Source organism: Leiobunum rupestre, chromosome 4 (genome assembly GCF_980474605.1).
Source record: "Leiobunum rupestre chromosome 4, qqLeiRupe1.1.hap1, whole genome shotgun sequence".
NCBI lineage: Eukaryota > Metazoa > Arthropoda > Arachnida > Opiliones > Sclerosomatidae > Leiobunum > Leiobunum rupestre.
In genome coordinates, this window is record NC_143387.1 from 17743702 (window position 1) to 17766341 (window position 22640).

Sequence of the window (22640 nt, forward strand, 5' to 3'; positions counted from 1 at the left end):
AAAGGTTGGAAGCAAAGTGGTTAGCGCTTCTCAGCAAGAGCAGGCATTAATCCTAGCTTGTGGCACTGGGTGCTTTGTGTTTCCCCACTAGTTAAAGTGGTTTTTCTTTGATTACCCTTTCCATAAAAACTTGTTGAGTTTAAAGGGCTACACAAGTGGCCATGCAGAGGCGTAAATTATCTTAAAGATAAAAAGAATGACCGCTTTGCCCTCTGTAAAAAAGCAGAACCATATTTCCCGCTTGTATTTTATTTAAATGCACCTCTTGCGGTTCTTATGCGATAGCTAAATCCATGCATTCTTTGTCAAGGAAAGGGAATTTTTCAAGCTTACCAACAAATGAGTTCCTTTATACAAAAAAAGGACAATTATTCGAAAGGAAGATAAATATTCGGTCCGGGTATAATGATTGGGAAATTGTTAAGGGAGACTGGATATAGGGCCAAGTGTGTGATGGCAGGGACATAAAGCAGCAAAGGACTAATGTTTCCACCTCCAAAATTGAAAATATTCAATGGGCAAATAATACTTTCCAAAACATTTTTAAATCGAAAATATCAACGTCAAATTCTCAGAAACTAACTCAGTTCTTTTCTCCGCAGTAAATAAATTAAGCTAAGCCCTAAATACTGGGTTCATTGGCAGTGAGCTAAGAAACTCGAAAAATTTGTTTTGGTGGGCCTAAAACTCTGAAACAAAGCATTTTAGGACCCATGTTCATAGGACATTTTTGACTCATTACGACCCAAAATTTATGACATACTTAACCGTAGCACCCTGTACACTGTTTGAAAAGTCTTCGACAGCTGAAATTTTTGCCCTCTTTTTAATTCTGCTAGAAAACTATAATAGATAGCTCGATGAAACCAATTGCAACTTTTAATTATTTTCCAATATCGGTTTCGGCCGCTGAAAATTAATAGTTTGGCGGGAACTGTCAAAACTCATTTTTGACAACTTTTTAAATATTGGTTCTACGGCACTGACTCGCGCGTTTTTGAATTCCAAATGGTCGGTTCATATTTAGAAAGTGGAAAAATTATCCCTCTACAACCAACGGTTGAGAAGTTATCGCGTTTCCAAATTTTCGTCGAAACTAGGAAACACCTAAAATGCATCAAGCTATGAATGCACTCTCCATACCAGTAAGTGATGAATTATGGAAATTTGGGGACGAAGGGAAATGCAAGTGGTAAGAAAAATGTCCAGAGGAACAAAATTCAGTTGCAGGCTGCTTTCGCCCATCATTCCCCTGTCTAAAAATAGATAGAAGATGACATGTTTCCCAAAACACACCTAAAACATACATCTATCTCTATATTTGTCTGGCCCTCTACACCAAAAAAAGGGGTGATGCTAGTTAGCTTCACTCTCCTTATTCCATATTCTCCCAATGAAAATATTTCATATCTCCCTGTGCCTGACTACTTCCATTATCCATTAAATATCATATATTACAAAATATTACATCAGCTAATAATGACTATCTTAGTATACAAGTTTCTTTGAAAAAATGACAATGCAACTGCATTTACACAAGATCTATATTATATTTCATTTTTGAAGACAAATAAGCATATGTACATTGTTTTTACTCATTCACTCTAATAGGAATACATCCAGATTTGCTGCAAGTAACTTTTGTATTTTTGTATAAATTAATGCTTTGTTGGAAACATTCTATTTCATTATAAATGAAATAATACCTATATTCAACTGTTTATTTAACAAATTTACAAGATATTATAAAAATTGGAAATACATATATTTCTAATTATTTTAACGCACTATAACATCAATACAGTCACCACTTTCAATGTCTAAGTCTGCAGCACTTTCTTCAAGATCAATTAAATCACCATCAAATTTTAAAATTACCTTACTGACTTCAATATCATTTTGGGCAGCAAACTCCTCTGCAAGTACTCTTAAGGGTTTGGTCTAAATATAAAAAGAGATACTGTATTAGTTGAGTTTACACCTTAAAACCACAACTCATAATATTTTAAACATCACAGCTAATTGCAGATATAACCTGGTGCCCGAACCGTGCAAACAGTTGTCTGTGACTGATGAGCAAAAATAATCAAAAGGTAACATTAATATTTGTTTAAAATGGAAGTTCCCGCAAAATATCAACACACCAATGCATCTGATTTTTAATTATTTTGCGGAAATGAAAATTCGCTGAGATATTAATTTTTTAAAGTAACGTTTTTAAGCGTTACCTTTCAATAAAATTTGGTACGCTTAGTTGTTATAGGTGAAGTAGGATACACAATGGGTTTAAAAGAAATAAATATGCAATAAAAGTAAAACATTGTCTAATTTTTATTTGCGTTAGTTAAATGTTGGTTAACCGTTTTTCAAGGTCAAGGGGGAGGCGAGTGCAAAAATGCCAAAACCAAATTTTTTCCCAGACATTTCGTGTGACTGCGGAACATTACTGCGGCCAAATATCCAGGGATAAACGTTTCCCTTTTAGCGTGTGCCCAAATTCCATAATAATAATAATAATCAGCTAGGCTAATGCCCAAGGCTCCACCCTAGGCCTAAGTCATCGAGCGACTTTTAAAGCCTTTTAATTCAGGTTGCCGGGGTACAATGCGTAGGAGGGTGGTGGCAAGCCATGAGAGCCAACAGCTCCCTACACTAACTATTACTATTACTATGCGATTCGTGTGGGGTTTCAGGATCTTTGAAGTGATAAAGTTTATTTTCAAAAATTAATATCTCCGCGAATTTTTATTTCAGCAAAATAATTTTGACACAGTAATATTCAGTATCGTCTAAAGTATAAAAAAAATCGTTGGCGAGATGATATTCACCCAAAAAGCATCTACTACTTGAGACTGAAAAAGGAAACTAAGCAGGCTTTAAAAGCTGGGGGTGTCCTAACATTATGTGCCAATGTTCAAAACAGCATGGGAAATGTTGTTAAAAATGGTTTCTAATTAAATCCTGTGTTACTCTTAAATTGTCAGAAACTAAATGTCAATAAGTGAAAATCATTTTATGAAGAAAACATTGCTTAAAACTTGATAAGTGAAAATTCATATCTTTGTTTGGTGATTATTTATTGTTAAACCCTCAAGCTCAATGGACCCTTACGACAATTTTTTTAAGTATATTACTTCTTGACCACTCCTGTCCAGATAACGGTTTTAACAGAACACACCATGTGCTATTACAAAAACTGGTGGGAAAACCAAATAAAAAATAAACATATCATGATTACCTTATCAATTTTGAAGGATATTTTCTTTTTGTTGTACAATGAAGACTGAACCATAAGCTCAATTTCATTTACATTAATTGCTGCACCAACTGTTGGACTTCCAAAGCTACCGGTAAAGCAATCTTTAAAACATAAAAACAATATATTAAAGTAAATACATGCAGGGTTCTCAATTTTATGGCAAGCAAGATTTTAAGTTTGGATGTGTACTGCAACATCATATTTTTATTTTATTTTTAAATATGATGTGATAATCTTAGACAAAAAGTTTAATTTACATGTGTTTCTAGGTTAATATTTTTTTATTTGACAATTAGGTGGTTTGGTGATTTTTTCATGTTCGCTGGTTTAGCAACTTAGGCAGGTTTCACAGTTTGTGATTTAGCTGTTCCTGACTTCTGTGCAGGATTGACAGTTTAGATACTTGAGTGTTGTTTGAATTTTGAGGTTGTTTAGGGAGTTTCTAACTTTAGGGCATGATTGCAGTCTTGATTTTTGTTGTGGGTTAGCTGTTTCTGAACTTTTTACACAGTTCATCAGTTTTAAAATTTTTTGACATATGTGGCTCCACAAAAACTTTTTTCCAGAATCTCAACTTTTAAGAGAAGGGTCAGTCACCACTTGCATGAAACCCCACATATTACACTGTATTTCTTAACAAATACAGTTCCATCAGAAATTTCTTGACCATTGTCGTGGTGTATTGCTTGTGGGCCCTAATTCCATAAATATAAGACTAACATACTGAATGTTAGCAAGTCTAACTTACATAAAATTTCTGAGGGCCTGAGATTTCTGGATTCTGGTGTATCTGTTGGGTGAATTAAATCTGACCCAAAATAGATACAAACATCAGATTTATCAGCCCCCAGGTCCTTTGCTAAATCTTCTGTAATGGTTGAGAATGCTTGATTCTGAAAGAAAATTTGCTACATTTAAAACCAAAAATTTAAGCATTCCATGCTTTCTGTGAATGGTTAAACCACCTTTGTATTTTATGCTATTACCTAAATGCTTATTTACTATATAAAATCGAAAAAGTGCAAAATAAATTCCTTGAAATTGCCCACACTCAAGTTTAATCGTTCTGATTTGCACCCCCCCCCCCCTCGAGCTTCTCTGATGGCACCCCCTGCTGCCCTGGTACCCGGGGCGGACCCCCCCCCCCCCCCCCTTAGGCCACCACAGGGCAAGGGACTGATACAACAATCCGATTTGAGAAAATATATTTTTCACTACTTATAAATATTAACTAGGGTTGTCTGATTTATATCACCCATTATGCTTAAATATAAACATTAAAAATGAACAAAAGTACATTAAATAGCAATTATAATTCCGGGAAAACTAAATAAAATTTGGTTTTTCATTAATAATTTAAAATCCAATTTAAACAATCAAATTATATTTAAAAAAATCAAAAAATCAACAACCCTTTACAATATTAAAAAAAGGTTACAATTTTTTAAATCAGACTTTTTTTTTTAAATTACTCAATTACAATTTGAAGACTTCCATTCTTTAAATAAATATTAAGGGTGTGCGAGTCCTGTTTTTTGAAATTCGAGTCGAGTCTCGAGTCTTAGAAACTTGGACTCGCGAGTCCTCGAGTCCAAATATTAAGGACTTGATCGAGTCCTCGAGTCCTAAAGAATTAGGTTTAAAGCTTTCAAGTCCAATACGAGTCCGGAATGTTTTTAACGAGTCCAATTCGAGTCCTAATTTTTATCGAGTTCAATTAGAGTCCTAAGTTATCGTGGCCAATTCGTCTGAAATTTATTTACCCGTTTAAATAATCTTGCCCAATAATAATGGACTCGCCGAGTAATAATGGACTCGCCGAGTAATATTATACTCGCCGGGTAATTTTCAAATTATCTATTTACTCGAGTCCGCTTCGAGTAATTATGTACCCTTTTCGTGGGAATCGGGTACCCGTGCGAGTAATAAAATTACGTATTCCGAGTCCGAGTCCGAGTACTCGGACTCGGACTCGATAACGAGTACTCGCACACCACTAATAAATATTGCGCATTAACATTAAAATATCTTACCAATTTCATTCGAAATTTTTTAATTTTCGAGAGGCATTGTATTCTGACTGTAATTTCTTTGGGAATTTCTTCATCAGATCCACTGACATAAAATGAATCATTATTTTCGAAAAGTTTTAGGTTTTCATCTAGCGCATCTATTGTCCTACAAAATATACAAGATAGAAATTTATAATTACACAAAATTGTTCAATACTGTCCCAGATGGTATCACAGAAGCAAGATATGTGAATTTTACAAGGTTACTTAGAATAGGCCTTTCTATATAGTAACATTGGCCTTCTTGTTTGGATGTTGCTGCTGCGTCACGCATCGATGACAGTTCACTACGAAAAGCCCTGGACATACCCTGTTTTAAAGCATAAACTGAACTGAACTTCTACATTTTTCGTGACGAATGAGCTACATAAAAACAAGTTCAGCAAGCGAAGTTATTTTATAGAAAGGCCTGTTAATAGGTGTGTAATCAATTTTCGATTGGTCTAAGATCATTGAAATTTTAAGCATAAATCAACTGATATTGGTTGCAGCGTAGTTTTTGATTTTATTCTGTAATATTGTTTGCGAAATAAAAGGGATTTCAAGAACTACATTCCCCTCACATTTTCTTCAGAGCAATAGTTCGTATGAAAAGAAAGATGAAAAATTAAATCATGCACCCATGACATAATTCATGCACTCACGCTGTCTTGTGCGCGAATGCCGAATAAAAAATTAAATAGTTTTCGGGAATCTAAAAACATTGCAAGAACAACCTTCAAATCCTAGATCAGCTTTTTAAAACATACTTTGAAAATGCTTTTCCTGGTGCCTTGCGTTTTGAAACTGGAGAGTTGGATAGAATTCGAGAACTCCTGCCTTTGGTTCCACTTCTTAATCGCCTTTAAAAATGAATTAAATCAAACATCATAATATAGCAAAAAACCACTTTGCATAACATGTGGCTTATGAAAATTTTAATCCGTAATTTTGGTATCCCAAAAAATATCCCTAGTTTTCTTGTCATCATTGGCCCAGCTTTCAGTTGAATCAGTTTAGTTCAAAGCAAATTAGGCTAAAAATGTTACGGAAAACATGAGCACACAATTAAGATTTCAAGTTTTAGGTTTTTTGAAGTACCATAAAATTTTATAAAAGTTTGATGTTATACTTCATCTTAAAGAAAGCTAAAATTCATCACCAAATGACTAAACATAATTTTTTCTTATAACTGACATAAATTGTTTTAAACTAAACGTCCATCTTGAAGTGTAGAAAACCAATTAAAAAAATTACATTTTCTTAAATGTAATAAAAAAAAGTAATTTTCAGATCTGCTTATTTCTGTAGTACTACTCTACACTATGGAAACAATGCATTGTACATTCTAAGTTAATACCAGGGCCCCCACTCCAATCTTCAAATTTTTCATAGGAAAAATAGGGTTATATTTCTAAAAATATAGGACTTTATAGGACTATTTTTTCAAATTATAGGATTTTATATTATTAAATATGCTATTTCATTTACTAACTTTATGCATTTAAAAAACAAAATCTATATTTAGTGAAATAAATCTTTGATTTTCACTAGAAAAATAGAAACTATTTAACCATTTTATCACAAAAATATACTAGTAGCTAACCATGTTAACAATAACAAAAGTAAAGACTGGAGTGACTTGGTATAGGAATTTAGCCTATAGCTAAATCTAGCAATTTAACAGAGTGGCGGGATTTGAAATGGGTAAAATATCAAAATTATAGGATTTTAGAGGACTTTTCAGGGATTTTGCTAAAAATATAGGATGTTATAGGACATTTTTGAAAATATAGGATTTTATAGGAATTATAGGACCTCTGGGGGCCCTGTAATACATATGCTTATAACTATCTACCTCTATATGAATGTAATAAGTGCTTTATGCTTCAAATAATACCATGAATTTATACTTATAAACCCATGAGCATAAAACAGTATATTACTTTGAAGACAACTGCATGTTGTAGATGCAGAGCTATATCCCTCTGCAGCAGGGTATCACTATTCAAAATGAGGCAGCAATAGAGAGAGCCCAGTTGCTACCTCAGCTAGACTGTTAAAGCAACTGTTGGTTCTATCATTGCCACCTGTATTATGAAAAGGGCCCTGTTTTTAGAGATGGCCATGAATCTATCAGACTTTAGTGGAGAGCGTGGTGCCATTTATTAATGGCAAAGGAAGTTAAATTCAAAATAGCCAAATGATAACGTCATCAGAGTGCCTTTGTAGAGTATTATATTTTAACAACTTATACTTTATTTTATGGGCTTTACCCTAACCTATGATGACTTAGGCCTAAGGTGGTGCCAAGAGTATTAGCCTAGCTGATTATTATTATTATTATTATTATTATTATATATCCCATATAAAAAATATTGTAAAAAATTACAGCAATTCATGTCATTGACCAATTTACTAACGATCCAATCAAAACGAGGGGTACCTATAAGTACCTGCCTTTTGGGTAAAAATGTAGCTTAACTAACTAGTTTCTATTACGACGATAGCAACATCTGTTGAAAAAAGAGCTACTTTAAACCAGATGAGATTTTGAAAGGGTACTTAGGCTTACGTTCTCAAAACTACAAATGTAGGAAGTTTCGCATTACCACAATCATTGTTGGTCTTTTTTTAAGGACAAATATATCTCAAAAGATAACATATAATGTTAAAAAATCAATCTCTAATGAGAAATATAAGCTATTTTATTTAAGATTGTAAAAGTGTCAAGTGGAGTGCCATCAAATGAAAAGAAAAAGGTTAAGAGATAGTTGGAGTTGGGCGCGCCAGGTATGTTTTTCGACTTATTTAGTTACTTTTATTGGATTTATTAAAATAGTCCATTACAAGACTTTAAGAGTAGTAATTAGAGCGAAATTCAGAGCGTTATATAAAAATCAATAAATATAGGCCTGGCTCTACCACAGTAACATGGTAATAAATAGGGCAATCTACACAGGTTTTATTTTTCATGTGTTTGATGAATAAATGCATAGTTGTACTGGTATTTTTATGCACACAATACTAGAATAAAGCATTCTTGTATTGTAAACTTTTCACAACCTATCAATGTCTCAAAAATGTTTAATTCTATTAACACAAAATCAGGTACACCAAGAACGCATAGAGGTACTAAGAACTATGAACCTTAACATTCGCCCATGCTGCCTTGTTGTTATACTTTCAGAAGCAGTCTAAGCAGCCGACGGTTCTCTCTCTAAATAAAAATCCATTACACCAAGGCCCAAGTTAGGCTTAAGCCATCAGCAAAGTATAACTTCATGGCGCCAAAATTTAAGTCATAGTTCTTAGTATACCTCTATGCTTTATTGGGTACACTGAAATAGCAAATGAAATGATGTGGCTTACCCTGCTATCTCATCTCTTGGAGAATCCTCTTCTACCAAACTGTTTAAGACTATATCTACATCATGATCTACTGAAGTTGGTTTATCCAAAGCTTCATTTGATGTTTTCTTCACCTTGACTTTAGCTTTCTTGGAATTGATTTTTTTCAAGGGTTTTTTACTGTTCAATTTTTCTGGAATATCTTCTCCAGAACTCACATTTTCACATTCCTGATCTAGAGCTATACTTGATGATGGTACTATTAGAGCATTAATTATAAAATTATTCAGGGTTCGTACAAAATTTCCGGAATAAAATTCCCTGACATTTCCAGGTTTTCCCTGACTAAATTGCCAAATTTCCCTGACCATTTTTGTAGAATAAATTTATGTTTTGAGGTAAAATCTTGAAAAATGTTAATTATGTATTTTTAAGACATTTTTCAAAAATTTATTTTCCGGATTTATTTTTGGGGTAATTTTAAAATTCCCTTACTATTTCGGACCATTTTAAATTTCCCTGACTATTCCCTGACCATTGGGAATCATTTTCAAATTCCCTGACCTTTTGGAAACATTTTCAGATTCCCTGACTTTTCCAGGTTTTCCAGGTATTCCAGGTCGTGTACTAACCCAGTTATTAAAAACCCATGCACATACACTGATAATAATAAAAAAAACATAGCTGACATCAAAGTATTAGGTTAAATTTAACAGTTCAAGGAAATTGTCAAAAATGGGTAAAACCTCAACAAATTAAATACAAGTAAAATGCAAAACTGGCTGTCATCTTGGAATTTGAAGTATTTCATACTCCAGATTTTGAAATTATACAAGCAGATATTAAATATATAAGTACAGTAATATGGAAACCATTACTTTTAAGATTAAAAGAAAGATATTATCTGTTTGAAAATTAGTCTATAATTAGAAATATATTCAACCATATACGAAAAAACTATGTCAGAAATGGTGGTTCAACTAGGACCATTTTATTTTCCCATTTTCGGAATTAAATTAGACCCAGATTATAATTTGCATCTGCAATGACAGACTATTGTAATACTTAGCGCAACTGACAACTTGGGAAATGCCTAAGATTTAAACCAATTATTTAACTGAATCATAAGCATTTTTCTCAACTAAGTTTTAGAGCTTTCATGAACAGATTACCCCAAATTACTGTAGGCCATAGCTAAGGGGTTACACCAGCTACATCGGAAAAGAATGGAGAAATGAAGTTATAGCCACAGAGCCTTAACTCTTACCAACCAATGAGATAAAATTGGAACCATAATAAAAATTGTCAGACATTACATAATTGATGTTATTACAAACTTCAATACACTGTTCGCATTTTCATACCTTTGTAAAGGTTCCGTTTTGTGTTGGCAAATTTACCTATTTGCCTTGTATATATATCAAATTGTTTAACTGGTTCAGAACCACTTTTCTTTGATAATTCATGAACAGCATAAAAAGATTTTCCCAACGAACTATTCTTTGTACTATTTTCACTCTTTTTTTCTAGTTTTGTAATATTTTTGCGTGGAATGTCATCATCAGACGAATCAGTATCACTAAAATATAACATGCCTAAAACCTTTTTGTTCTTCGCCATTTTCAAATACCATTTAATTTTGGTTCTACAATCTACACCGTTCTACATATTATACCGAGCAAATTACATTTACAGGAATAATTGCAGACGATATTAAAAAATTGAATTACTAAAACAGGGCTAGAGACAGACCTTAAGTCGGGCATGGACTAGTTAACACCACGCGCATAATTCGCGACCGAAAACTATCGCTAAACAAAAGTGACATACAGCCGTATTTTGCATGACCCCAAGGAGGATAGGAAGGGAGGCGAAGTAGGAGGGATGAACGTGCCAGCATCCATGTAAGAAGTTTAGCTCGCACTCGGTGGGAAAATTTCGGAAAAATGGCTGCAAGATTGCGGCCGCTACGCTACGTGTTGCCGCCATTTTTCCGAAATTTTCCCACCGAGCCCGCGCTAAACTTCTTACAAGGATGCTGGCGCGTTCATCCCTCCTACTTCGCCTCCCTTCCTATCCTCCTTAATGACCCCCTAGGCAAGAGAGGAACCGCCCTCTTGCTTAAGAAGCTCCGGTTGGCAGAAATGTTTGGCGGGAATTCTCTTGCCTTTGCTTTTCTATTGACTGTGGTTACGTCATGAGTGTTGGACTTCCGGCGCTTGTTCCGCCATTTTGTTATCATTTTTCACTAAGGCGCTTCCCGGAGCTCTTGCTGCTATCGCCGCACTAGCTGCGTTAGGCTTAGAAGAAAATGAAATTTATAGAAGAGACAACAGCTTGTAGACCACTGTATCGCACACTAAAGGTATCGTCAAATTTTATTTAAAATTGGGAAAGTGAATCTTGAATCCACAATGAGACCGCCTTTCGGAATGAGACTTTAGAAGGAGATTTCAAAATCTCTAGGGGAAGAGCGTTCCAGTCATTTGTTACCGTATTGTTTTTTTACAAGTGGTTTAAATAATTTTGCCCATAGAAATCTTATACTCCTACCTAGAATGCTCCCGTCTACGGGAGAACCTGACGCCAAGTCATTTTGTAGCAACGACTAATGATTATATCAGCGGCCATTCATTGACTACGGCAAGCCGCTAGCGCCATAACATGGCGGTTAAAAATAGTAGAAGCTCAGACGATTTTTACAGGATCCATCTTATTTAATAAGTGTTAAGATTTTTTGAACTTTTAGTTTTGTTTTCATATTTATTCATTATAAGGAATATTTAAATGCCATTGTGAGGAAGATAAATAATATTTCGTTAAGGTTCGCTTTGAAAATATTAAAATAGCAGGCAATGTCAATGGCAGTTTTGGGAGAAGCAGTGACTGAAGGTCCTTAGTATTAACCTTTGTATTTAAAGGTTTTTTCACATTTAAAGTAAGTAATATTATATTTATTATTATGTTTGTATAAACTTGGATAAACAAAAACCTTATTATATCCCAGAAAAAATACATTACACTAACGAATGACACTTATGACGAATTGTTAAACAGCAACAATCATACTGATAATTGTCTATTTTTCAAAACTTTACCTTCTATTTAATAATATGCTTTTTGTCTTAGAAGCTTAGCCAAAATAAATGTCTCGCACTCTGCTTAAATTCAACATTCCACTGTTAAACAACATAAGAGATAGTACTCAACGAAAACCGATATTTACAATGCTAAATAGTGTTTTTAAAAAAAAGGATATTGCAGTAATTATAGTCCTGAGTTGTTGTTCCACTAGGCTCACTGAACTTCCTGAAGTCACTTTTACCAAATCATCAATTTGAAAGCCCGCCGTTTGTTAACATTTCAAAATGCCCCAAGGTTTAAGGAAACCCAAACTTTTACCTGTACAACGACACATTACCGTCCACCGCAAATCGTTTTCTACATGTGGAAATGAAGCATCGAGGAGCCATAACAACAAACAACGCAATAGTTACCCAAAACGTTTGCAGTTTAAAAACTACATTAAACTCGATCACGGCCCCCTGCACGCGCTCACGTGAGCACTTGCAGGGGGCCGTGACTCGATTGACGTGGGCCAATCAAATGCGGGTTCTTAAGGTGACGTAATATAAAATCAAATTATTATTTTCAGTAACTCAAACTAGATGGCAACGAGTCGTTGCCGTAGTCACTCTTTGAATCGTGATTGGCTGATAATGATTAAACCTCCGAAAATGTAATTGGCCCATTTTGTATTTATCATTCTATGTTATAAGATTTCTATGATTTTGACGGATGACCCCGAGTATTCGTGTTAGTGGAAGAATCAACAAGTTCAAAAAATGTATCGCGAGTCGGCGCCTTTAGAACACGTTGATAGGGAACAAACAAATAGACAAGATCGTTAACACGATAACGGGTCACAGGGTCCAAAATGCCGAGGGTTTTATTTCGTTGAATTGGTGAAGATTTGTTGAGACCACGAGTAAGTTTCGTGAAACGATTGTGCGCTTTAGTCAGGATGATTTTGTCACCCACTAGAGCGGGAGACCACACAACCGACGCAAAGTCAATATTCGGTAGAAGTAGAGAACAATAGATGGTTCGTATTAGAGTATTTGAGCGGAAGTAAAAGTTGCGGCGATAACTCCAACATCACGAATTTCTGTAAAATACTCAATAGAAGATCCACGTAGCGTATAGGAATGCCGAGGGTTGTTACTTCCAAGGTGGAGAATCATACTTTTAGACGGATTAAAAGCCATACCAAGATTGGAAGCCCAAACGTTAACACTATCAAGGTCGTCTTGTAGATTGATACAATCGTTGTCTGTAAGAAGAGGGTATCCCAGCTTCGTGTCGTCAGCGAATAAATAAGGCGTAGCATGCGAAACCGCAGATGGAAGGTCATTGATGATGACCGAAAACAGGAGAGGACCAAGTACAGTCCCTTGAGGTACTCCGCTTAGGGGACAATGGGCATCGGAAGAAGCACCGTTTGTGAACGGCCGACTATTAAGTCTGGAATCCAATGCAGAGCTAACTCAGTTATTCCAGCAGACTCTAAAGCGGCGAGTAAACCATCGTGAGGTATTGTGTCAAAAGCTTTGCTGAGATCAAGAAAGACTACATCGACAGCTTTACCAGAATCTAGCCATTTGGTCCAATCATTAGTAGCCGCGAGGAGGTTAAACCGGTTATAAATACTGGGTGTTTTGAAATGCTCTGACTGGGCCATAGAAATCGGATAACAAACTAGAACGCTTAAACGAATGGCTGGTGGCCCACCGATTAGATTCTTGGCTAAAACGACAGTTACACCATCTAAGACGCGCGCACGAAGCTTATTTTATCTAGTGATCAGGTCTACTTAATTTGTGAATAGCGTAGGTACGGATGCAAATAACCATTTACAGGTGTTGTTGATTCATTAGTGGTCTTTTCCACTTTCTCTAACGGTTTTAGCTGTAAGTACAAAGCGAGAGAAGGCTGCAACTATTCAGAATGTGGTTTTCGGATTCATATTTTTCGAAAGGTAAATACAGCATTTATTTATTATTTTACGAGATGATAGATTATCTTTTGAATAATTATTGTAACTTATCTTTATTATTAAAAAAATAGTTAACTGTATTAAGGGCTATTTAGGAAGGCTTAGGCTTAGCCTTTGCTATCTGATTCTGTCACTCTTGTAAGCTAATATATGTTATGCAAATATGTAACCTAGCCAGCTCATATCCAAAAGTTAAATTTTTCTTCACTGTTTGTTTGGGAATTTAACATTGGTCGCATAGGCCTAACTATTTATAATACTTAGTTTATAGTAGGTTTTCAGTTTGCTTCTGTTAAAATTAGATGTACTTTTGTTTAGAGAAACTGTCTTTGCTAACGGATTATATAAGGTATTAACCAAGTATATTCTTGCTAACTCTGTGGTCTTCAATTAGCGTTGAAACAATTCACAATGTATATACTAATTTAAAGTATTAAATATAATTTATACGTTTGAATCGCTCGCGTTCTACATGCCGAACAGTCTCATCGGTGTCGTGTTTTCTTTTCAAAGCATTGATACTGGTCTTGTGGATTTAATCCTTACGGAAGTCAATATGAACTTAAATTGAAGTGACCCGTTATTCAGATTTTGCCATCATTTTATCTCACACAACCTTCATAATAGCTTCATTTTCAAGCGATTTATTGCAGAAATAACAAAGAGTGGGTGGTAAATTTTTAACGCGGTTACATATAGAGCGGCGGACGCGTTTGAAGTCAACGAAGGCGCAAAATTGCAAGACGTGATTCGGGTACAACGTTAAAACCGCGAATACGACACAACTATTGCTCGTATGTAAAAGGTTCATAGAACATTTTTTGTAGGAAAAATGCGATAAACCTTTAGTGTGCACCGGTTTCCCTGATAACCATTGCGCGTAAAACAACTATTTCTAACAGTAACCTGTGAAAATATATGTTTTTGTTTGAGTAATTACTCCTAAAATATTTAATTACGCAATTTTGAACCATTCTTAATTTTTTATTTAAAAAACTAGCTGTCTATGATTTGAAAGAAACGCGTTTTCTAGTGCGTTCTTAGCGATTTCAAAATATGGTAAAAAGAAAACTATTTCTAACCCTAACCTGTGAAATTGATATGTTTTGTTGGTGTATTTACTCTTTCTCGATTTAATTACGCAATTTTGAGCCATTCTTCAACTTTAATTAAATCACGGCCAACTTTGATCACGCGCTGTTCGCGCTACAGCGGCCAACACATTCGTCGAAATTCCGCGAGCAAGGATTTTTCCCTTATAAACTGTACTATAACGTGTAGGAGTTCAGCGCCACGCTCGGTTTTTATATTGTCTTCAATGTAAAAGCTATTCTAAAAATAATCATCCGCTAGGGGCGCTCACATCATACACATCTTTTGCTCATAGGTTAACACAGAAACGTCAATGAATGAGATGGTCGCTGTAGCGCGAGAGATCAAAGTTGGCCGTGATTAAAAATAAGTCACCTTAAAGAAGTAAAAAAAACCGCGTTAGCGTCAAGTTAAGTTGTCCATTTAATCCTAGGCGAAATAGAGTGTTAGTTCACCAGTGCGGCGCCGATGGCGTAACTGTCGTTGCCAGCCAAAGGAAAAACATGGGCCAAAGGCAGGGTTCTTTAAAAGTTCTAATCGGACCACTCGACAAAATTTCCAAAATCGTTCTAGTTTGTTATTCGATTTCTATGAACTGGGCATTTTTTTTTTCAGAAACTGCAAGAGATAGAGTTGGGAAATTTTCAGGGTATTATTGCTAGTGTGGGATCGCTTTAAATCCTAAATTTCAGAGAAATCGGAAATAATTTCAGGTTTTTGTAAAAAATATTTTTAACCGCGGTAGGTACTAGAAAAAATCGTTTCAATGAGAAAGTTGTAGAGTGCTGTCGAAAATGTTCAAAGAAATGGTTTCATTGGAAAATATAACTTTTTCACGAAGATATGAGCTGATGAAAAAAAAGCGGTCCATAGGGGGCCAATAGCCTTCGTATTTTTGTACGTAAATGAAAGAAATGTCTGTAAGATTTTATTGAACATTTTATTCGAATAAACATAAGAATTTGGCAAGAGAGGTTGTATGATACCTCCGTTTGCCGCGATACATGTTTGGGCACGATGAAGCATGTTTTTAAACGAGTGTCTGATCAAGTTCGAAGGCTGCAATGATTCGGTGACGCAAATCTTCGATGTTTTCAACGGGTGTTACGTAAACGTGTGCTTTGATGAACCCCCACATGAAAAAGTCTATCGGAGTTAGGTCCGGAGATCTCGCCGGCCATCGAACGTGACCGTTCCTGCCAACCCAACGCTGAGGAACTCGTTGTTAAGAAGCTCCACTACACATCTAGGTACATATTGGTACCACATCTGTCTGTAAGCTTCCAGCGGAATACCTTCTAAAGCGTCTGCTATTGCGTCCTGCAAAAGCACCAAGTAGCGTTGTCCATTAAGACGAGCTGGGAGGAAAAATGGGCGAATAACTCGATCCCCGAGCAAACTCGCCCAAACATTCAGTCGGAGTTGTTGTTGATGATGGTGAGGAAAACCCCAGTGAGGATTTTCGTCACACCACATGTGGGTGTTTTGCTGGTTGAAAGGCCCGTCTCTCCCAAGGGAACACTCGTCGGTCACCAGCATTTGATTGATGAAATTTGTATTATCATCAGACATGGTTATTAGTCGGTTGCAAAAATCAAATCTACGTTCCATATCTCTTTCTTGCTGAGCTTGGTGGAGGGTCGCTCGATACGGATGGAAGTTGTGATTGTGAAGAGTAGTCCACACGTAGGTCGTCGATAATCCGAGATCGTCGCTTGCACGTCTGACGCTTGCTCGAGGATACGCAACAAAATAGGCTAGAACGGTGTCTTCCATGTTGATGTTTTAACGATCTGGTCCACGAAATCTAGGATTGACGTTTCAATATGTCTGAAAGTCACGAATAGCTCCAAGAACGGTGTTGTGGCTTAGTCTTCTATCTGAATATCGAACGGTGAGCAATTCATTAACCCTATGCGCGTTACGATTGGCTTCACCATAAAAAAACTCAACCATATAAGCACGCTGATCACGAGAATAATATAGTGGCATGTTGATTAGATTCAATAAACGTTAGAGAATGGTTGGAAAAAATTGTTTCACATTAAATACTAATTGAAAACTTCACCTTTGTGGTGGATAATGATATGCCTGAGCCTAGTTTTTCGCAGTTGGAACAAGCGAATGCTGAGTAAATTAAATACACATCAGATTGTGTTACTGCTACTTTATCTATTTTTCACGTTTCACAGTCTTATGGAAACGGCTGCAGTCCGGGCCTGAGAAGGGAAAGTATGCCTTGAGGAGGGAAGGAAGTTAAAGCCAGCAAATAACACCTCGTAGTGATTAACGGAGGAACTAAGTAGCACTGGTCAAAGTTGGTGTATTTTTTCATTTTTCGTCGTTCTGTGGAGATGCTATCGCCATCTACCTACGATATAATACCATAGAGTTAAAAAAGATTCAGAAAGGCAACAATAAATAGTCTTTTATGTGGTCGATCTCGAGTCGAGCATTCATTAAACCCTTAGCATATGAAAGTACAGGGATTGTCACACTTTTGGTAATTACGTCACTTTTGGCTAGATCACTCTCAAGATTTATTTATTTATTTAATCAATTGAGTGAAAACTCCGCGGAAAATAGACACAAAGTTTTGAGACCAATGAAATAATATTTTTTTATATAGAATTTACTTAAAAATATTTTTTTATTGAAATTGATTTTCGAGGTATGCAATTGAAAATGCCGAGGTTGTTGTTTAAAGTCGGGAAAGTTCAATTGACCTTCGAAAATTCCTTAAAAACTGAAAAATCCCATGAAAACCTTTGAATTTGTAAAAAAAAAACCCTTTATCCCATTTCTCAAAAATCCCACGGTATGGGATTTTTCCCACGAATTGGCAACACTGAGTAGCCCTGGAGGTAAATACGGTGAGGATAAAATACTAAAGAATAAGAGAAAAAAAAGAAGAAACGTTGCAAAATAGGACAGAACCATATCAATATACATTGTACAATAACATTTACAATAGGGACAATACCGTTGTACAATTTAAGGATAAAAATAAATATTAAAAAAAAGAATAAAAAGAAGAAATTGTACAGGTTAAAAGAAACGAACAGGTTGGTTACATATGAACGCACTAACATGTTTTCTGAAACTGAACGCGTGATCAGTCAAAAGCAGCCGGGGGCAGCGAATTCCATTTATCGACGGCGTGGAACGCCACGTGCCAACGGCGTACATTAGTTTTTACGCGTGGTTTGAAAATTTTTGGCGCAGTGGCCTCGAGTGTTGTGGAAGCTAGGAAACTGGAAGAGGGTAGAGGGGGCAATGGCGGAATTCCCAGACTACATGTTCCAGATTTGAATTATGTCATTGACGGCATGGCGTAACAAGGGGGCATCGATGCCGAGACGTTTGTTCCGTTCCTCAGGGGGTAGGGTGTTAGCTTAGCGAGATGGTTGTGGGTCTTGGTTAGACGCGTTTGATTGCCAATCATTGGTAGGCTCCAGACCTCAGAGGTGAAGTTGATGTGTGGAAGCACAAAGGAATTGTAGAGAGTACAAATGAGTTTCTGAGACCGAAAGAAAAACGTTCTCCTCGTCAAGCCAGTGATCGAATTAATCTTTTTAACAACGTATTGTATGATCACTAAAATTTAGGAAACGATCCATCCATATACCCAAATAGCGAATCGGAGCATCCGGCTTTGGAAGAGGGGAACCGTCGATTTGATAACACTCGCGAAGGTTGTTGGAGCCGTGGTGGTTCACACCACTGTTCTTAACATTAAGCCACCCACTTAACTCCAGCGTCGCGTAATGCCTCGATAAGGCCACAATGCGGGATGGTATCAAAGGCCTTGCTAAAGTCAAGGTAAATCACGTCAACTGGTTTCCCATCGTCAAGCCAGGCAGTCCAGTCATTGGAAGTGCAAGATTCCTTGGCCCTGAACCCTTGCTGACACGAGTGCAGGAAGTCAGTGTCATCTAGATGTTTTCGTAACGGTTCATCAGCCAGTTTCTTACTAATTCAAAAATTGCCAGTGGAGTTCTACTTCCTGGATGTGAACTTCAGAAGGTTAATAAATTTGCTAAGATTCGAATAATATCGGAAGCCACTTTTACAGGTAGAGTAGTAACAAAAATGGTTCTAAATACGTATAGGTTTTTAAAAATTTATTTGTTCAGATGTCAGAAGCATTTAAGAGGTGTAAGTCGTAAAATTTCCCGCTCGGTAAATTACCGAGGTCTTTTTTCCAGAAATATTTCCGTGTTTTTCCGAAAAAAAAGTAAATTTAAATTTCGCGGCATTTTTGCCTAATTTTTTCGAAGACTAGTCTAGATTAAAGACCCTTAAAAAATAATATACGTTTCAATTTTTATTTTCCGATTTGCGGATTCTTTAACGCATTTAATTTTTCCGGAAAATTAATCATTCTAGAAGCATTTCATTAAGCCAGCCGTTTTAATATACTGGCCAATTTTACAAAACCAAATATTTGAGCAATTTTCCCAAATTAAAATAAACGTAACAGGAGACCCACGGCTAGATTAACCCGGGCATTCGGCAGCGTGCGGTAGTTACTTTATAGGGAGCTAAGAGTTCTACGTCACGCACGACGTCACCCATGCTTTTTCCTATTGAAAAAAAATATAACCAACATGGCGGATTACGAGAGCCAACAAAATTCAATTCAAACCATTGATGTGAAGGAAGCTAATGGTAACAGCATAAGTTTGTGATATCTCTAAATAGTAAAATAAGCCCTTTCAAGGTGGAATCTTTATCTAGAAAACTTGATGTCAAAACATGTCTCTTTGATTCCCGCGAAAATGAAAAAATTTAAAAAAATCTCGGAGCCAGCGCAGCTGTGCGGTCGAGAATGGAACTATATTGGGAGGGGCTAATTTTAGTAGACGGAGCTTAGTGGGGTGGAAAAGGTGAGAGGGTTTTGCGCTTGTTGTAGCCTACTTCAAGGGGCTAGTAGGCCACACTTTGAAGCTCTCTAGCGCTCTTTTAACTCATCGTAAGAAAATGAAAAAAGGCATATTTCTTAACTCACCCCCTACAACTCCTTGAAATTTTGCATAACCTTTTGAAACATCCTGTATAAACAACATATATATATATATATATATATATATATATATATATATATATATATATATATATATATATATATATATTGTTAAAATGTATTTCTGCAGTAGCTTACTTCTTTCATTTTAGTAACGCACTTTTTATACTTTTTTGTGTTTTATCGAAAAAGATAAGAAACCAATGCTTAGTGAAAGGAAACAATTGGGTCCAAGGAATAATAGAAACTGCACATTTGCGCGTTTTTCGACGTTTTGGAGACCGATTTTTGATACAGTTCAATTTAGGAAAACGTTTCTTAGGACGTCTGTAAATTTGTGCCAGACTTCTTTGAAACACCCTGTATATATATATATATATATATATATATATATATATATATATGGGAAAGATGGTTAAAGCTTCGTGCTTGTATCAGGAGCACTTTCCTCAAAGACAGCTTCCAAATCGACAAACGTTCACGGCGGTTGACAAACGCTTAAGAGAAACTGGAAAAATACAACCCATGGGACCTGCTACTACAGAAGGAGACGTTTCAGAAGACGTGGAGGAACAACTTCTTACTATCTTCGAGGATGATCCTACGACAAGTACGAGGCAGGTTGGACGTCAATTGCGAGTCGACCATGTAATTTTCTGGTGTATCCTTTGAGGACACCAGTACCACCCATTCCATTTATAACTGGTTCAATCTTTAAATGAGGCTGATTATCCAACACGCGTCGAATTTTGTCAGTGGTTTCAGGAGCAGACTAACGTTGTCAGTTGGTTAAAAACGTTCCTAGTTTCTGACGAGGCTAATTTTTCCCGTGACGGAATCTTCAATTTATATAATCGTCATGAGTGGGAGCAAGATAATCCGCACGCGAATACCGTTAGGTCACATCAAGTGCAACTTAGTCTCAACGTTTGATGCGTAATTGTTGGCAACCATTTAATTGGACCTTATTTTCTATCACCAAGACTAACTGGTGAATCGGACTTAACTTTTCTTCAAGACATTTTACCAGAGCTAATTGAAGACGTACTGCTAGCAGTAAGAAAACGAATCTGGTTTATGCACGACGGAGCACCCTCTTATTTTAGCATTCGGGTTAGAGCTCATATTGATGCCAAGTTTCCTCAGAGATGGATAGGTCGAGGCGGAACTGTTGCATGGCCAGCTAGATCTCCTGATTCGGACCCATGTGATATCTATCTTTGGGGCCATATCTTGGTATACAAGACTGAAGTTTGAATTTATATTACTTAAATTCCTCGAATAATATTACTTAAATTCCTCGAATTAATTATCTTGTCATTTTAATTCCTTTAGGGCTCCCAACGCCATCTTGTTACAAAAAAAATAACGAAGAGTTTTGGAATTGCTGTATTTTTCACTTATAATTATTTATAATAGTATTTCATTTCAGTAGTATTTCCAAAAATATTGTGAAAAATATTAAATTACACTCTTTAAACTAAAATAACTACTAACAATAAACAATCTGAGAAAAACCCGCACTTACACACGGGTACACGATTCATATTACAAAAATTTATTTTGGTTTCCTTGTTTTTAACAGCCTCACTCGGTGGCGTGGATGTGCCGAAAATTCAAAATCTTCTTTCCCTCATCCAGCCAGACAGCCCGGGCCCCTATGGGTATGGCTTAAATAACCTTACAGGGATAGTCGAGCGGGGATAGTTATCTGGACTCTGGAGTATAATATTTAATCCAGACTTACCCTGGTGGCCAGAATTTTCAACGAACGGAAGTCTCGATTTTACCGATACACCTGGGGAAAATTGCAAAGGGAGTGCAATGATGCAATCGCGATTTCATTTTAGTTTGCTATTATTTGTAAAATGGATTTTACATTTTTTGTCGCAATTTCGTTAACAAATTTAATAAACCTTAAACATTGCATATATACTTATCTCCACCACTCTCCCCCTATTCGGCTTTCTGTTGCTATGCAACTCGTTTTGAAAATTTTAATGTTTTGGCTTAGTTTCTCTTTTCGGTGTTATAGTCGCAAGCCAGATTTCCCGCACGGTACCGACGAGTCCCAAATAGGACGAAACCAGTCTACCGTTGAAATTTCTGGCTGTTTAATTTAATTTAATTTAGTTTTTCACTCGAAGATCTATTTGGTCCGAGTTTCACGCCTTTTTGTTTGCTCGAAGACCTATCGGTACGAGCTCTTAGTAAGTTTTTAAATTTCTTCAAATTTGTTTAGGGTTTAGCTTTATTATCCCTTTTCTTAATGGAATAATCTACTTATTCGCTAATTTTATCATCCTTAATAAACCTTAGACAATGGTTTCGGCCTTTACCTGCGAAACTTAGGTATTCCAGAACCCAAACTTTAAAATACGCATGATTGATGAAATTATTATTTTTGTAGGCCAAGACCTATCTATTGAAAACTTGCTTAGAGTTTGAAAGCCTATAAACAATAAAACGAGAAATAAGGTTATATACATCAATGGCTTAAAAACAATATCAAAAATGTCGCTTACAGTATTTATTTCCCACATTTAACCAGGAAGCTAAGGCACTGACCACGATTGAATTTTTCAATTTCCAATGTTATATTAAAACCAACCGTTGGAAAAATATTAAATTCGCCAAAAGCCGACGCGAGATGGCGACGTGTCATGAAATCTTGTTCCGTATTTGTATCGGTAAAGTGGGTAAAATTGAGGGGACGTCAAAAATATATGGCAGCCTCGTTTGAAACAAACCTCTTCAACTCGTAGAATAGTACAATGTATTAGAAGGAACTATCCCTGTAAGGTT

The 22640-nt window shown here is 36.1% G+C and overlaps 2 protein-coding genes across 2 annotated transcripts; both read right to left on the minus strand.

Moving 5' to 3' along the window:
• Window positions 1-1707: 1707 nt before the first annotated feature.
• On the minus strand, window positions 1708-10379 carry LOC149946530 (DNA repair protein Rad60-like). Its single transcript, XM_090172003.1, has 7 exons — window positions 10026-10379; window positions 8683-8920; window positions 6081-6173; window positions 5293-5437; window positions 4008-4152; window positions 3239-3360; window positions 1708-1941 (listed from the first exon to the last, which is right to left on the minus strand). The coding sequence occupies exons 1-7, from the start codon at window positions 10279-10281 to the stop codon at window positions 1780-1782; spliced, it is 1161 nt and encodes a 386-aa protein (XP_090028129.1). The 5' UTR covers window positions 10282-10379; the 3' UTR covers window positions 1708-1779.
• An 8165-nt stretch (window positions 10380-18544) lies between these two features.
• Window positions 18545-20531, minus strand: LOC149946531 (uncharacterized). Its single transcript, XM_090170800.1, has 2 exons — window positions 20420-20531; window positions 18545-18744 (listed from the first exon to the last, which is right to left on the minus strand). Exons 1-2 carry the CDS (start codon window positions 20529-20531, stop codon window positions 18545-18547), a joined length of 312 nt encoding a protein of 103 aa, XP_090026926.1.
• Between the last annotated feature and the right edge of the window lie 2109 nt (window positions 20532-22640).

Bases quoted from the DNA above. Each gene is read 5' to 3' on its own strand.
- LOC149946531 (XM_090170800.1), bottom strand. From the start codon at position 20,531: ATGGAATGGGTGGTACTGGTGTCCTCAAAGGATACACCAGAAAATTAC. The intron at 18,745-20,419 runs GTAAGAAGTTGT...GAAAACATCTAG, and splicing joins TAGGATCATCCTCGAAGATA to ATGACACTGACTTCCTGCAC.
- LOC149946530 (XM_090172003.1), bottom strand. From the start codon at position 10,281: ATGGCGAAGAACAAAAAGGTTTTAGGCATGTTATATTTTAGTGATACT. The intron at 4,153-5,292 runs GTAAGATATTTT...ATTTTCTTTCAG, and splicing joins AAAAATTTCGAATGAAATTG to AATCAAGCATTCTCAACCAT. The intron at 1,942-3,238 runs GTAATCATGATA...TTTTATATTTAG, and splicing joins TATCCTTCAAAATTGATAAG to ACCAAACCCTTAAGAGTACT.